This window comes from Epargyreus clarus, unplaced genomic scaffold (genome assembly GCF_041222505.1).
Source record: "Epargyreus clarus isolate Ecla_fem2 unplaced genomic scaffold, WU_Ecla_fem_2.2 ptg000008l, whole genome shotgun sequence".
Taxonomy (NCBI): Eukaryota; Metazoa; Arthropoda; class Insecta; order Lepidoptera; family Hesperiidae; genus Epargyreus; species Epargyreus clarus.
The window spans coordinates 13,305,498-13,322,328 of record NW_027332216.1 but is presented as its reverse complement, the minus strand read 5'-3'; the positions used below and the strand labels follow the sequence as shown (position 1 = coordinate 13,322,328).

Here is a 16,831-nt window from a genome sequence, read left to right as displayed (position 1 = left end):
TTTTCCTCAAACATACTTGTTAAATTGTGATATTCGTACGATCACTATTTCTTTTTATGTCTCGTTATGAACGTTAACAAACGAGTTAATTGGGACAAGCACACGCTTGTTCTTCGTTTTTGAACGTCTTTTTCCATTTTGAGCTTAAAGCGCTAACGAACTAATTCTTTCTTTAAACTTTTGGAATCTAAAACTGTTTAAAACCATACCTCGTTCATTTTATTCGCCTGTTGTTTACTAGTGAACTATCTAAATTAAGGGTTATTGTTTCGCAAATTTCACAGTTATTGCAAAAATTTGAAAGAATGTCAATGCCCACAGCGCTATTCGAATTATTTTGGCACGAAGACAATATCATTAATATTGATACTATTTTCGGTCGATGTTCACGTATGTACGTAGGTACATCAACTGAGATATGCATTTGTTTGCGAAAATAAATATTTTTCGATGACAAATATTTTAGTTTTAGCGTCACTAAAAACATTTTATGCATCATCTTTCCATAAAGTTTGCCTATATTTTATTTCATGATTTTTAATTTGTATTTTCCTGTTCTTTTGGTTGAACGGATATTCAACTATCATTAACAATCGCAAGGAGATTTTAAAGAAACTACTCAGTACATCTGAGTCTCAGTACATGTATGTTAATAAATATAACGATTTACATGTAATTACAATTATTACTATACTTTGATGACTTCTAAGAACTAAAGTAATAAAGGTAGCAACCACATATGCATAATAAATTTTATCGTTATGCACTAAGGTATAAACGCAGATTATCGTCATCGACTCTTGAATGTCCCACTGCTGGACTGGACACGAGTATCATCTCAGATTGAGAGACGTTAGAGCATAGTCCACCATAATAAGCGCGAGTTGGTAACGCTAATTATACAATTTTCAAATTTCAAAAATAGTTCAGCAATGCAATTACTATCCCTGTAAAGTAATATTCCTTCGTCGAGAGCTGAGAAGTAGTGGAAGATTCACTACTAAATATATTTCGATAAATAACGTTTGATCTTCCATTTGTATCGTCATCATTTATATTTCATTACTGTCTTAAGTTTCTTAGTGAATGTTTACAGTTTGGTACCGAGAACACCTTTGTTTACTTTGATGCTCGTGTTTTTCCTCAAAATTTGTTGTTCTTCATATTTTATTCCTCCTTTCGACGCCGCATGTTATTGATCACAAGATTGTAAAGGTTAATTTTGATATCTTATTTCTAACGTCTAGAATCTAGACTCTAGATTAATGGTCATTTTTTTTGAAATATGAAAAAAATCATAGCCAACGTTGTTGACTGTAGTTGAATTTAAGTATAAACTAAACAAGCATTCAACTTGGGAAGCTTTTTCAACAACTAGGATATATTTATTTATTTCACTTGGTAAGATGCCTGTCTAGCGTCTAGCTGTCTTTTATTATATTCTATTTGAAATTTAAATGTATTGTATATTGAAGTAATTATATACCTGCCTCTATTCATCATTAAGTTCAAAATGGAGCTGCATGATCAAGCAAGTCAAGTGTAGCCGCGGTGTTCCGTCTATGTAACGATAGGTTTTTATTTTCAAAATCGGTAGATTTGGTAGAGGAATAAGGGAAAAGTTTTCATTCATTTACGACATGATCATCCGCTTACTTTCCCTGAATTCATCGCTTCTAGTCCACTACCCATTGATTCGTTGTGCGCAGATTGGAACGGCACGTAGACCTCCGCTGCCTCATTGTTTAGTGACACTGGGCCGCGAGGAGCGCCGTATTCTTGCGAGCCGGCGTCTATTGTCCCCGGCGTTGCGGCGCGCATGCGTGAAAATGTTGTTTAGTTTTTGCCCGATTGTGCAACTGCGGTTTCCCTTATTATGTCTGTTGTAATTTCCTTCAACACTCGTTTCAATGTATGTGTTTTTTGCGGTAGGCATACAATTGTACTTTATTAGACTTTTCCGCACCCTGTTTCTATGTTAGTACTTTTCTTATAATGCTTGCACACATTGTTAAAATATAATTGATGAATTAAGGCATAAATAATTGTATAACATTTTGATATGTTTAATAATAACTCAAGAAGCCTTACTTATCTTTATTGTACCAGCTAAATTGCCAGGCGGTTAAACGGCACCCAATCAGTTCAGGCGAAAATTCAATTTCACCGGCTTTGTTAGAAATCGTTCTGGTAGCTGAGACTTAGATATAGTTTGTGCTACCCTTAGCGAGGTGGCCTTCGTTGTGTAAACATAGTTTGGAATACTTCGATTGGTTGTTTGTTCGGAATGTTTGAATAGAACTGCCTAGACTTAATTGGCTAATTATAAGACGTTTTAATTTTTTCAGAGATTAAGAGGGATCTTATTTGCTGTATAACATTTCATATTCGTTATTAACTTATACATTATTCCAATATCTGTTAATCACACAATTTAAAGGTACGACATTATTATGACTACTTACCATCGAGTTGTCCGTCTACTTTATTACTAGGTTTATTTCGAAGAATAGTAAATTCTTTGAATAGCAATTATGTTATTGAGATTGGTTTACATAGTCGCTACAAACCACAAAATTCGCTTTAAACTGTAAGCGCGTAATACCATGAACTTCCGACCTTGCCGCCAAAGCGATGCAGGCCGCGCCTTCTCTAAATCAGCATGAATAGGCATTAGTTACAAATTGGACCGCGTTAGACACACCTACCCAATCGCTTATCGTTCATTTTCGTTACATCACCCGCCGCAAAAAGTGGGATAGACGAGGTTAACTAACCAGTAGCTGGTGGCTCAGTGGCAGCTACCGGCTGGCCCCGTTCTCACGGGTTGCATGACGCCGCGACATGCGTACCTGCGTCGTCATCTGCTTGCAACAATGCTCGCTCGCTACATGCCTCGACGCTTACGTCTTTAAATATATTTACATTATCACCGCAAACACCTTTGTTTTTGACTTTAACGAGAATATACAATATTGTCCAGTTTCAGTTTTCTTTAATATTGTTAACAACGTCATTCGCGTTACGTAAAACGTAAGCGCTGACTCACTTTTAACAAATTGTATGTCTACCAATACTTTTTGTTATATGACTTAAAAACCGAAGTAGAAGGTTTTTACTTCTATTTATTTTTGCCTTAAATATATTTTGCTTTATCAAATCTCCTCATATCCTGCAATTTGAAGACTTTTTCATACGGGTCGAATAGCGTTCAAGGTTGAATCGAAGGCTTCGTAATGCTGTTTGTACGATCAATTTAAAAAGTGACTCATCGTAGTTATTACCTCATAAATAAACTGCCAATCAACTGGTACATAAATCATCAGGTCTTGCTTCCTGATATGTTTTGTCTTGTCCAATATACGATTGCGTTTACGTATAAAAGTAGTAGAACTGCATCGCCTGTAGAGTCGCCAATGCATCGCCGGCTTTGAAGAAGAGCTCTTTTTGCAGCCCTCTTGAAGAACCCCATATCATAGTCCTGAGGAAATACCTCAGGAGGAAGTTCATTCCACATTTTGCACGCACGTTCCTCATTCAGACACGTGTCCTGTACTAGTATTAATGTACTGATTAAATATATCTAAGGGTGACAATGACCACTTAACATCAGGTGTGGTTCATTGACGTGTGCTAGTTGTACACATGATTACCATAAAATTCATCAGCTGTACTCTATCAAGTATCACTTACATCATGCCAAATTAAACTATCAACAATCTAATCGTCTCAGAAGAACAATGCTAATTATCATCGTCCATCGGACAATGTAATTACCAGCTTATTATAATATTTATATTTTATGATTTACACATGTATTAGTCATCTATTTTGTTTGTTAATAAGGATAAGGCTTATAATTTAACGTTCAGGGCTATTCCCAAAGATATATTACTATTTGAAATGTGAAATTTCCTACCACATGAGGCAATGGTGTTGAATGAAGCCTAAGGTTCGACCGTGGTCCGCCAGTGTCAGTATAAAGCTTGTACATATAAAAGGTGCTTACAAAATTTTGATAACGTGATTCAGAATCGTATGTACCTATTGTGGAGCCATCTCTTGTCAAGTGACGAAAGTTATCCACTATTGACTTTCAGTCAAGCCAATCACATTCATTTAAACGTATTTTTACGAGTAGTATCGTTCTATTTATTCCGTCTATCTCACTACTTCTTTATTGTATTTATGAATTTAAATTCTGTAAAAATGAATTTCTTGTAGTAGTTCATTTCGTTAAAATCTATTTTATATATCATTTATACCGATGTATAGAAATAATCTAAATCTGAAATTTATGCAATGTTTTGAAGATATTCGTCTCGGAAATGGATCCTGCATTGAAAATGCATTTTTGTTTTGAAGAATAATGTAACTCATACGGGCAACATCAGACTGACGCCCATAAAATGACATGTCATTTAATGCATGGAATATAATTAATTGCACAATTACGTTAATTATGGCAACAGCATAATTTAGGACCTTGTCGGTGTACCAATATCAATTAGTGTATATAGTAGCAACACTTCGACCAAACAATTCGCACTTGACCAATGCGACGGACTATGACTTAAACCAATCTCTTAAAGAAGACCCATAATCAATTCTGGCTTGACGTATCGTAATGATTTTTCGGCCTACGGAGTATTCACGATAATAATTTAAAGAATATGTTAGAGATTCCTTATCATTGTTATCATGTCAAAATTACTAAATTTATATATTTTGATAAACAAGTGCCACAGAGTTATGAGTAACTAATTTTATTTTAAAATTGATCGTAATTATCATAAGTATTACTCATTGTTGTTTGTTGTGTCTTGTATCTAATTAAATGTTTGTTTTCTCTTCAGCCGAACGAAGGAACGGACAATCAGGTACTTACACAAACTTTACATAGTACATTGTGTTTGTCCATATTGTTTTAGTATGCTGGAGTTTAAAATATGGTTTGTGGTATACAATACACATAGTTTTGTATATGGTTGATTTTGTTGGTATCACCCTTGTTTTTTTTTGTTTTCGCTTATTTTTTTAAGTAAATAAAAGGAAGCCAGATCCACTTATACTTATTAATATCGAGTAAGATGTAATCATTTTGTCGCAAACCTTTGCTGTCATAGACTTCTATAGGCAAACATCGCTGCCAAAAAAAAAACACAAATAAAATGTTCTTATTCTTTTTTCTCAGTAAATCTTTCGAAAATATAAATTATGCAAATATATCGAAAGCACCTATAAAAGTTCGAAGGGTTTCTACATAATAGCATATTAACTGTAATAATCATTCCAATATCTCATCTACTAGATGTTTCCGGAATAATACAGTGAATCCTTGAACAATAAAGACGAACAATATAAAATGTGGAATGAAGAAACCTTTTATAATCTCTTTTGCAATGATTGAAAACATATTGTTTTTTCTGGTCTAATAGTATGAAAATAGTCACTATAAATATTTATTTCTGCGAATAGTATTTGTGACGTTATAGACACGAGTAAGTAGGGTATTAGCTAACTTATTAGACTTGCATGAACACTTCGCTTTTTAATTTGTATTTACATATTGATTGAGATCATTTATATTGATACGACTTTTGTAAACACTGCTACGTGATTAGTAATTAGTATCGGGTTCGATTCCCGGCTATAAAATGCAATTGATAAATGTAGCCTACTTTGGTTCTGGAATTACATATGTGTGTTAAATTATGTATCAATGTGTGTGTCCCTAAAAATACTGTTATAGCACTGTTAGTACAGGTAATAGAATATAGCAAGTAGAAAGAGATATATTTCTAACAAAGTTAATAGTTTTCCCACTGACCCATATTTACTGTATAAGTGTACATATTTGTGTTCGTGTTTGTATTGTCCTGTGTTTGTTATAATAATACGTTCTTTGTTTGATGTACCTACATGTTGATTCCAATTAGCGATGCGTATGATAATGAAGTGTTAGTCATCTCGATCTGGTTTTATGGTTTGCTCAACTCAATGAGGGGAGTGTTAAGATATATTCATATCTACGTCTTACAAATCGTGTGTAGTAATTAACTGTTTATTGATTTGCAATTAGTTTAATCGTTAGGTAGATATATTCATTCCACTCGTTCATTATAGATGCCCAATTCTTTATTGTTACTGCGTTTGCTTATTAGTAGTATCATTCATTCATTTCATTATCGATTGTTTATTGAGCCTTCGTGAGGTATAAGTTTACCTTCATTACCATGTTGCTTTACATTCTTATCTTTTTTGTATGTTGTTACAAAGAACATTAATACATATGTTTTTCTTCTCCAGTTGTTCACAGCCAGCGCGACCCACCTGCACGATGCGCGGCGCTCGCACCCGCCCGACTCGGGCTTCTCCGAGCCGGTCAACAACAACATCACCGAGGACAACAACAACGGACCCATTTCCCTCAGAGAGATGCAGAACATCGCCAACAACAATGCGACCGCTTACATCGTCAGTGAGAACGAGGAGAGGAATAGGATAAGCCGGGAGTCGGTTGTGGAGTTTGAACCGCTACCGACGATACGAGTTGCAGATCCCCTGGAACGGTGTGCTGATTGGTTCGGTAAGTGTAGTTTCTGATTAGTAGGTTCCGTTTTCCCTAATAGGTTTTTATCTATTGAGGAGACGTCAGGGAACGTCGTCAAGAAGAACGCAACGGCTAACGCGCCGATATCTCTTGGGTATTATCCACATATATGGATAAGTGAATAGAGGAGTAATACCCCCTATATGTTGACTTATTTGAAGTAATTATAGGTAAAGTATTAAACATACAATTTCAAATCATCAAATATGTTTATAATATATTTTCACCTCATCTCACATTTTTTTTATATATAATTATATTGTTTCAGGTGGTGAAGACTTGCCAAGAGATCGCTTGCAGTATCTAAGAGAAATTGGAAGGGGATGGTTTGGCAGGGTAAGTTAGATCGTAGCTATATTACCTAATTGGAAGTATTTTCAGAAATAGATTTGATTTTGCGCCTATTTTATGTAAATTTTACTGACAGCCACATATGCATAAATATTTAAGTTGAAAACTCTCGCGTCGAAACATAATAACTACCACTATGTCCGGTTCACGCAGAGGGTTCTGGGTTCGATCCCAAATAAATAATAGACATGCGTTCTGGGGTCTGGCATAAGCTTTGGGTATTTCCATGGCACCCACAACAACACAAAATCCTAGCTTGAAACTAAGAGTGTATACGACATCGCGTCTTATAAGTGCCCTTTTTAAATTTCCAGGTGGTCGAAGGTGAGCTGGAAGACAACGGCACAACGACGGTGGCGGTGAAGATCCTCAACCAGAACGCCCGTCTGGAGGACAAGGCGCGCTTCCTGGACGAGGCGCGCATCTATCGGGACTCCAGCCACGAGAACGTGCTGAGTTACATCGCCAAATGCCTGCAGGAAGACCCTTGGATACTCATTTTTGAGTTGTGCACTATGGTAAGCGCTGTGGTTAAATTATGTATAAACAATGATTACTTTGTGTGATAATCGCTTTTACATGTTGAGGAGTCCAAATTGTTCAAATCGATCCATATGCCTATTGATATGTCATAAATTGAATGGATTGTGTAATATCTTAATTAAGAATTATTTGTTTAATAGCGTATTTAATGGTTACAGGATCTCCAACAGTACTTGGTAGTGAACCGTCCAAAGATGGCAATGCTCAACGAAACCGGGGTCCCCCTGCAGCTGATGTGTGACGTCACATCCGCTCTCTCCTACCTCCACTCTCGGGGATACTTATACGGGTGAGTACCTACATTAGTTTGTTACTTTTTTTTCGAAATTAACACCAGGTGGCCCATTTGCTGGATTGTAGTCATTTTTATTGATGATGTTTGAATCACTAGAGGTATGCATTAAAGCTTTTTAAAATATACATTATTTTAGTTTATTTTTTAAAAGCCCCAAGCTCTGCCAGGAATATGTCAAAACTTCAGGAAGAACTTGAAGGTTTTTGTTTACAAAAAGTTATTTCTTGATAGATGATAACAATAGATCGTGTGATATTATAAATTCTAACATTATTCTAGTGTAAATTGTCAACTGAATTATTAATACAATCAACTACCGGAACCATCTCGATCATTTTTGCCGCGTACGTGCAAAATGTGGAATGAACTTCCTCCTGAGGTATTCCCTCAGGACTATGACATGGGACTCTTCAAGAGGGGTGTAAAAAGAGCTCTCCTTCAAAGCCGGCGATGCATTGGCGACTCCTCTGGTGTTGCAAATGTCCATAGGCGACGGTGACTGCTTTCCATCAGGCAGCCCGTCTGCCTTATCGTTAGGTTACATATAAAAAAAAAAAAATAATCAATACCATTCAGTAAATTTTATTACAAATAAAGTGTGTCAATTACTCCATCACTATTCTTTTAATCAGTCCTATGTCAAGAACGTATTATAATTTCCCTTCAGCAACCTGTGGAGCGGCAGCGTGTTTGTCCGCGGCGCGCCGGAGAGCGCCCGCGCGGTGCTCGGCCGGTACGCGGCCGCGCCGCCGCCGCACGACTGCGTCGCGCCCGAGACGGAGACGAACAGGCACCCACCCGTATACACTGTGAGTTTGTAGAGATATTTTTGATTTGATTTTGATGAAGACATAACCTTTTCTCGCCGATTTAATTTTTGATGGCGATGTGCATAAGAGGGCATGTGCTACTTAATCAGAACATCGAACCATTATAATGGTGTTGAATCAAATTGTCCTTTCTACTTAATAAACTTATAATATAGTATCTTAAGCACAATTATTTTTGTATTAAATGACAATAATTAAGAAAGAAATTAAATAAATACCTTAGTTGTGGATATAGAGCCAAATTAATCATATGTAAAGATTATGGCATAAAAAAGAGAAAAAGAGTTATTATTTAAAAAAAAATGACAAACCAACTGAGTTTCTTACCAGATCTTCTCAGGAGAGGTCGCGTTCCGATTCGATAGCAGTTTAAGAAAAATATTGTAACTGACAATTTGTAGGTACCGTCGTTGGCTTATATAAAGTAAATATATTTCATTTCATTTAAAAAAAACTGCCATTTTTATTGTTGACACCTCAGTCAATGAATGTTCTGTGAAAGCCAAATATTAAATTGTAAGTTTATTTATTTCCGACATTTATTGCTATAAAAATGTTGTATAACAGCGTGACGTCACTGTCGTAATATAATAATTGTACAATTGGAACTGTAAAATCCGCTCCACATTTTCGCGAGAATCTTGCTAGAATCTCGCGAGAACGCGAGAAAAACCCGTTTCGTACTGGCTCCACATTCTCATTTCTCGTGCTTTTCTCGCGTTCCACATTCTCGCGGGAATGTGAAACGCGAGAGCGCGAAAAGGGAGCTTAAGCAAGCATCGTTGACGTTTTGCAGGCCGGCAGCGAGGTGTGGTCGCTGGGCTGCGTGCTGTGGGAGGTGTGCGCGTGGGGCGCGCCGCCGCCGCGCGCGCCGCCGCCGCCCGCGCTGCCCTGCCCCTACCGGAACCATCTGTGAGTACACACACCACACACTCACATACATCGCCATACATTACCATACAACGTACGCCGTCATACGATTCAAAATAATTATATTATACCAACGCTGTACATAGTACTACCATACATCGTAATTAATACCAGCGTGTGCCCATATACTCTCTCATAAACACCAACATAACGACACACAAGAACACGCAGTCATACATATCACCGCACATCATCGTACACACCACCATACGTCATGATACTCATCGCCTTACATTATTAAACTTACTGCCATACATACCCATGCCGCCCCTAAGCTCGTCACCGTACACCTTATACAATCACTTTTTACCTGCATCGCAATACAACAGTATGATGGGCGGTCGTACGTTCATCGTCATAATCATGATCATTATGGTCGTCATAATTATCTTCATTAACAACGGTAATGGTTGTGACAAAGACTTATATTAAAATCAATTGTGTTTAATCAAAGCAAATGACATTTTAAGTACTACAAAGTGCACCATACAGAATTGTAAACAGTCAATATCTTTATTAAAATTTTTGCAATATAATATACAGGGTGAATTTTTAAAACGGGCCTTCAGGGCCAAATCCGAAACTATAAGGATTAGCGAAAAATGCTGAAAGGAGTTACGAGGCCGATTTTGATAAAAACTAAAACTGCATCATTACTTTTTTAAAATAACTTTTTCCCTAGCCGGGAATCGAACGAGTTCATTTTGAAAAAAAATACAACCTCTATATTATTCCACTATCTGATAGTGTTGCTTATAAGGATCAAAATCTAGGAAGTAATGATAAATGACAAACTAAAGGAAAAGCCTCAATTTTAAGAAAATACATATTTTTTATATTAATTTGGCAGTTAAGTTCCCGCCATTCATCAATTTAAACATTTCGTGTATTAACATTTTTTTGGTTCAATGTTTCAAATCATTCGAAATGGACGTTTTGTTCTTCAAGAATTTATATTTTTATGTCCGACTTAGTTCAGGTTACTTTTAGGACCATTATAATAGATTTAACTTGCTATGGGCGGAGTTTCGTTTAATACAGATGTAAAATTGTCAATTTTCGAGAATGTCTTTTTCGAGTCAAATCCGAGTGATAACTAAACAAAGAGATATGGAAAATTATATTTACTGTTGAAACGTAGTTATAAACAACAAACAATAACAATTTACTATTTAATCACTTATCTATTTTTATTAAAAAATAAATCCTAAAAACGGCGGTAATTTACTTGCCAAACTATTTCTTTCTCATACTTAGCCGTATGTCACGGTTATAACATCGAATAATTAGTTGATTAACCAACAAATTCTTCAATGGTATGACTTACGTATGTTTCTAAAAAATTACACATAAATCATTTGTTATGTATAATCCTTAAGGATTAGTATGGCAATGTATGGAAAAATATGTATTTTCTTCAAAATTTTCCTTTTCCTTTAATTTGTCACATAACATTACTTCCCAGAATTTGATCCTTATAAGCGACACAATCAGATGGTGGAATAATATAGAGGGTGTAATTTTTTTTAAAAATGAACTCGTGCGATTCCCGGCTCGGGAAAAAGATATTTTAAAAAACTAATGATGCAGTTTTAGTTTTTATCAATATCGGCCTCGTAACTCCTTTCAGCATTTTTCGCTAAACCTTATAGTTTCGGATTCGGCCCTGAAGGCCTGTTTTAAAAATTCACCCTGTATAATACTGGTTTATCCTACGTTTTAGATATCAAGTGATGCAACTGTGCTGGAATCCTAACCCCGAAGCCCGGCCTACGTCAACACAAGTCCACGCTCTCATAAACCACTTGCATACCACGCACTCACGAGCCAGCGAAACCTCCCAGGACGATGGCTACGGCAGCAGTGACTTTGAGGAGCGCTGGCAAAGACTCAAACCCAACACCATCCCCAAAGTGGACGAACACGTCGCCATCGTGCACGCGCCCTCAACGTCAATGTCATCGCACTTCACGGGATCAGACCAAGACTTCGACAATGCACCAACCATTCAAGATACACTCAGCGTGGAAATGGATACCGCCGTCTCAAGATCCAGTAGTATTATGTCCGACAAGGACCCCCTCTCCATACAAATCAAGTCGGAGAGTCTCACGAACCTCCACGGGTCCCTGGAAGACGTAAGGAATATCTACCTCACACATAACGAGACGGCGGCTCTCGAGTGCCACCAGGGAAACATGAGCCTCGAAGAAGCGAGAGAGAAGGAACATGATCGATCAGACAGTTCTGTTGATCCTTGGCTTAAGGATATCATTACCGGAAGTCAAGATGACGTCAGCTATTACAAGGACGTGAGCGATGTGATTAAGAATCTCGATAATATTCTCAATTCAGAGAAAACCTCTAGCTCCGAGTCCAGTCATCAAGCGAGTCCTTCTAGAGATAATTTGAGCTTAGAATGTAAAAAAGACTACCCGATGCAGACAAGCATGGTGAAGTCCCCTGGTATAAGTAATTTCCAGAATATTCTGGAAATGGGATTCAGTTCAAAGCCGGAACAAAGCGGAACCTGTGAGGACGATGAAGTAGATCGAGATACAGTAGGCACCCTCAGCCACTCGTTCGAACGACACAGCGATTCGACCAGCCAACATACTCTAGAAAATTTAACGCCCGATACGCCTATGAAAGATTTAGACATCACAAATAATGTAGATCAAATTGAAACTAAGAATAAGGAAGATATAGTTAGCTTAGTTAATAATGAGGAATTAAAACTTTCGCAGCAACATAGTGAATTGCCAAAAGATAATAATCTAGATAATAGTGATAGTGAAATACCGAAATTGATGGAACTTAGTGTAGCATTAATGCCTAGTGTAAGTGAAACAATAATTCAACAAGTGAATATTAAAGAAGACTGTCAAACACCATGTGATAATAACATAACAGAAATAAGGACTGAAATGAAGGAATTTGAAACTAAGTCAGTAGATAAAGTAGGTGGCTTAAAAACTGAACAAAACTCACCCATAGAACCGGAAAATACAGTTAACTCCGTAACATTACCTGTAGATGATAACTTAGGAAGCCAGAAGGAATTTAATACACAAAATACGTATATAATTGAAAGCTCAGTATTGCCAGACCCTAAAGAAATAGATACGGAAATAATGGAACCTCTAGTCAACAGAAATTTGGCTGACAGTTTATTACAAGAGTCAAACAAAGTAGAAACGAATTCGGAAAAACCATCTTTAAAGGAATGCGAAGATCTAAAAGAAACTTATGAATTATCAACAGAACCCGAAGAAAAATTTAAAGAACAAGTACCCATTTCAAAAGACAGAAATACTTTGCTAAATGATACAATCATTATTGAAGGTCACAATAATGAAATGTCACTTCAGAGTTCTACAGCTCCATTCGTTGAAAGTGAATTTGACTCTCCAAAATTAACCAGTAATGAGATAGATGGATCGTATCTTCACAAAACATATGTAATCCCTGATGAAAGTCAACTAAAACGAGTCAATTCAAACGAACTGATAACTGAAACAAATTTTCTGAGCCCTAGTATGGATGCTGATACGCCATCAACAGTGGAAGTAGAGTCAAAGCTAGCAAATGATGTAATGAAAATTATTTCTGATGAAAAAAATATCGATAATCTGGCAGGCACTGAAAATATATCTAGCAATGATCATGATATAATCAATTCCCCGAAAGGAAATACAAGCAATAATGAATTATCGCCTAAAGTATGCTCATTGCCCTTTGAAACTGAGCTTTCAAATATAACGAGTGAACTGAGATCTGAACCTGAACAGGAATTGAATCTAATTTTACCTCCAAATGAAGTTATCGTCTCTCCACAAGAGGTGGGGGACTTCATTTTGAATGAGAGACTTCATAGTTCAGAAACTAGTAACAGTAGTATGTGTTTTGTCAAACAGTTAGAGCCAACTACTCAGGCACCTGAAGCAGTACAAAGCGTAATAGACAATGCATCCCTTATCAAAACACCCCATAATGAAACTAATGTAGATGAATGCATAAATATCTTAGATTTTGAAATTAGTAATACATCACCGGCACCGTCACCTGAAACAGTACAAATTACTAATAAGGATGAAGTTACACCCATTTTGCCTATCAAAAAATCAAGCATAGAAGATATAACGATTAATGATAATGAATTTATTTCGAATAGATCTGATATTGATAGTAAAGAATTATTGGAAACGGAATCTAAAGAACAGTCGAACGACGCGACTGCTAACATGGATCTCATTAATGATACGAACAGCGATATTGTAAAAGATAACAACATGGATAATGTTAAAGATGTTATACAATCATGTTTAGAGTCTTCTAGCACGGAAGAAGCTTGCACCTTTGTAAAAAACGATTCCACAATATATTTAGATCTGCCTAGCGTTATAAAGGAAACTGATAACTTCTTACATTCGGAGAAAAATCACAGTAGCCAATCATTCGACACAAAAGATGGAATATATGCGAGTACACCCAAAGGTAGCAAAGACTCTGCTGAAACAACTCTCGAAGAGTCTGCAATGGAACATATCACTGAAATATTGTCAGAAACGAAAGTACCCGACTACGGCCCAGGCGTGAGCCAAACTAAATTGGAGCAAAGGTGTGTACCGGATAGTTTGAGCCCTTTTGAATCTCCAACAAAAAGTCATCACACGGATACTTACGACGAAAACAGCTCTGTAGTGCTGGGTCCATTCGAAAACTGCACTCTTGATTTTTTTAAGGGAGCGAAACCCAGTTGCGAATTGGTGGAAATACCGAAAGAGGAGTTATTGGCCTTTTCGTCGAACTTCAGTGAAATAAATCTCGAGACTCCTTCTCCCTTGCGTGATGGAAACTTTCTGAATGAAGTGCCAGATTTACAGTACGACGACACCAATACTTTGAGCGAAGCTAAACCTGTCGTTAACGAGCCATTGACGGAAAACAACTCTGATGAGACAGAGGAGCAATCTACAACAGAGAAACGCGTCTCGCCTTTAACTCCGCCCAATTCTCCGGGAAACTTCTTGGCGACGGTGTCACAACAGAAGTACTTAGTGGACATCGACGTTAGCTCCCCGAGTGAGGCTCCACTCGTATTAGATGCTGTTGCGAGCTCGTCACAAAACGAGGTGGATTTAAACCAGATACAGCTTCAAATTACGACTAAAATGGCAATGGCTGAGAATGAGAATAACATGAATATAGAGTACTCAGGACCGCTGACAGAAGAAGGTTTGATAATGGAAGATTCGGACATGATGCATGAGAGTGATGCGATCCCGGAGTCCTATCTGGCGGGGAACGGAGGGCAGGTGGAGGAGTTAAGAGAGGGCCTCATGATCGATGAGGAACGCATGAAGGAGCTGAGGAACGAGTTGGAATTAAAACTGCCACTAGCACAGGTGAGCTTTTTTACCTTGTTTTCCTAAATTAACTTTTGTTGCGTGTTGGTTAGTTTATAAGTGGGGAGGAATATTTCTTTGTAGTGAAAAATAAAATAAACAGTGGGTTGTTCCGATCACAATTGCTAGTGTATGCCTAAGATTTGTTTGATTTAATTTATGATGATTAATTTAATTTATGTAATTAATACATAATACCATATTTTAGTATTACATTTATCGCTTAAGGTAAATATGGTATTTTTAGTTTTGCAATATGCCAATGATTCTAAGTGACTACTATATAGTGGATTTACATGTGTCGCTCAGTAGTAAATTCTATTGATACTCATAAGTATATGCCTGCTGGTCGAAATTTATCCATTATCGTTATACGAAATGTGAGAATCTTTAATTTATAACCTTAGTGATGTCATCAATACTTAATCAAAAAGAGAACAATCGTGTGTCTTCTGACACATAAAAAAACTGTTCTATCTTGGCCTATTTACAGGGGTGCGTTTTTGATAATAAATCTATTCAAAAAAAAAACGCTTTCTACACTCACAGCCCCACACTAGGATTCCCTGTATCGTGGGTGCTATGGACACACACAGAGACAAATACACAAACACCCAGACCCAGAAATCTAAATTCATTATTTAGAAATCTGTCTGGCCGGGGATCGAACCCGGGACCCTCAGCGCGTTAGATCGGTATGGTGACCGTTGCGCCACGTGGGTCGTCGATTCAAAGTTTCGCCAAAGACCTATAATCTACATGTGTCAATTTCTTCGTGCTTAACATTTTGAAATGTCGAACTCTGGTAGGCAAAATATTGGATAACGTGAGTTATTGATGATGGTTTTAATCGTGTGTTTAGGTGGCAGCGATAGAGCCGTCGTGCAGCGCGTGGTGCGAGCTGCCGCCGCCGCCCGAGCTGGTGCTCAACTACGGCGCGCTCAGCCCCATCGCCGAGGAGACCGGCCAACAGCTCTCCGCTTACGAGAACGACGATCACTGTTAGTGTTTTATCTTTGTTTTGATTATTTATAATTATATCTCATAACGTCGTGTTGGTTACACTTAATCCCACATACCTACTGTAAACACGTTATGTTAGTAACCGACCAGGGTTGAAGTTTTATAGCGTGCAGTCCAGTTGCAGATGGTATGTTGTTAATACGCCCAAGGAGACGTATAATTCACATCAAAAGGGGTTGTAGTTTTATCACAAGATGGCCACACATGATTGCTACCCCTGAGTACTAGCTGAACAGCCTAATGAATTTCTGTCTTACCACGCCCTACAAAAACCAGAATGCAGGAGGGTCTCACATTTATTTTAATAAGGCAGAAAAGCGTGCAATTTCGTTGCAATCGAATCAACTTCAAGAAACATTGTCTTCAAGACACAGTTTTAAGACATGGGCCTAACAGTCACAAATCATCAGATACTATATAACTAATTTGTCTATATTTTAACAGGGAACATTTCCACAAGAACAGAATCCTCCGAAAGCTACCCGGAGCCGTGCAACAACTCCACCGACGATGTAACAGACCTACTCACCGGGATACAGAGCGCACAGCAAGGATCGCACGACCACTCTACATACACCATACATTCGAAGGAACCATCTCTAAATCATACCTACACTGTGCAAAAGGAAGTGCCTAGTAGCAAGGAGTGAGTATCTACAAAGAGTTGATGATATGAAGAGAGATATGTTTGTTGGTATATAGGTTTAAAGATTTTTTTATTCTCAGATAATCTCTATATATCGTATCTGTTTCGTATTTCGGAATATATCTCACTGTTTAAAGCTAAATTGTTCATTAAGCCCATAATATAATATATATTTTAGATAGTGTTCATGCC

General features: G+C 37.3%; 1 protein-coding gene across 6 annotated transcripts in view; it reads left to right on the top strand.

Moving 5' to 3' along the window:
- LOC140744504 (uncharacterized) overlaps positions 1 to 16,831 on the top strand; it is a 43,361-nt gene that overhangs the window by 15,235 nt on the left and 11,295 nt on the right. For 4 of the 6 annotated variants that reach the window (XM_073076126.1, XM_073076125.1, XM_073076123.1 and 1 more), the window contains exons 3-12: positions 4,857 to 4,880; positions 6,310 to 6,589; positions 6,882 to 6,949; positions 7,279 to 7,482; positions 7,666 to 7,796; positions 8,470 to 8,611; positions 9,429 to 9,544; positions 11,286 to 14,970; positions 15,833 to 15,971; positions 16,438 to 16,639. In XM_073076126.1, the coding sequence (XP_072932227.1) occupies positions 4,857 to 4,880; positions 6,310 to 6,589; positions 6,882 to 6,949; positions 7,279 to 7,482; positions 7,666 to 7,796; positions 8,470 to 8,611; positions 9,429 to 9,544; positions 11,286 to 14,970; positions 15,833 to 15,971; positions 16,438 to 16,639 (4,991 nt within the window). The remainder of the gene's footprint in view (positions 1 to 4,856; positions 4,881 to 6,309; positions 6,590 to 6,881; positions 6,950 to 7,278; positions 7,483 to 7,665; positions 7,797 to 8,469; positions 8,612 to 9,428; positions 9,545 to 11,285; positions 14,971 to 15,832; positions 15,972 to 16,437; positions 16,640 to 16,831) is intronic. The other 2 variants (XM_073076127.1, XM_073076124.1) reach the window with 1 other exon arrangement.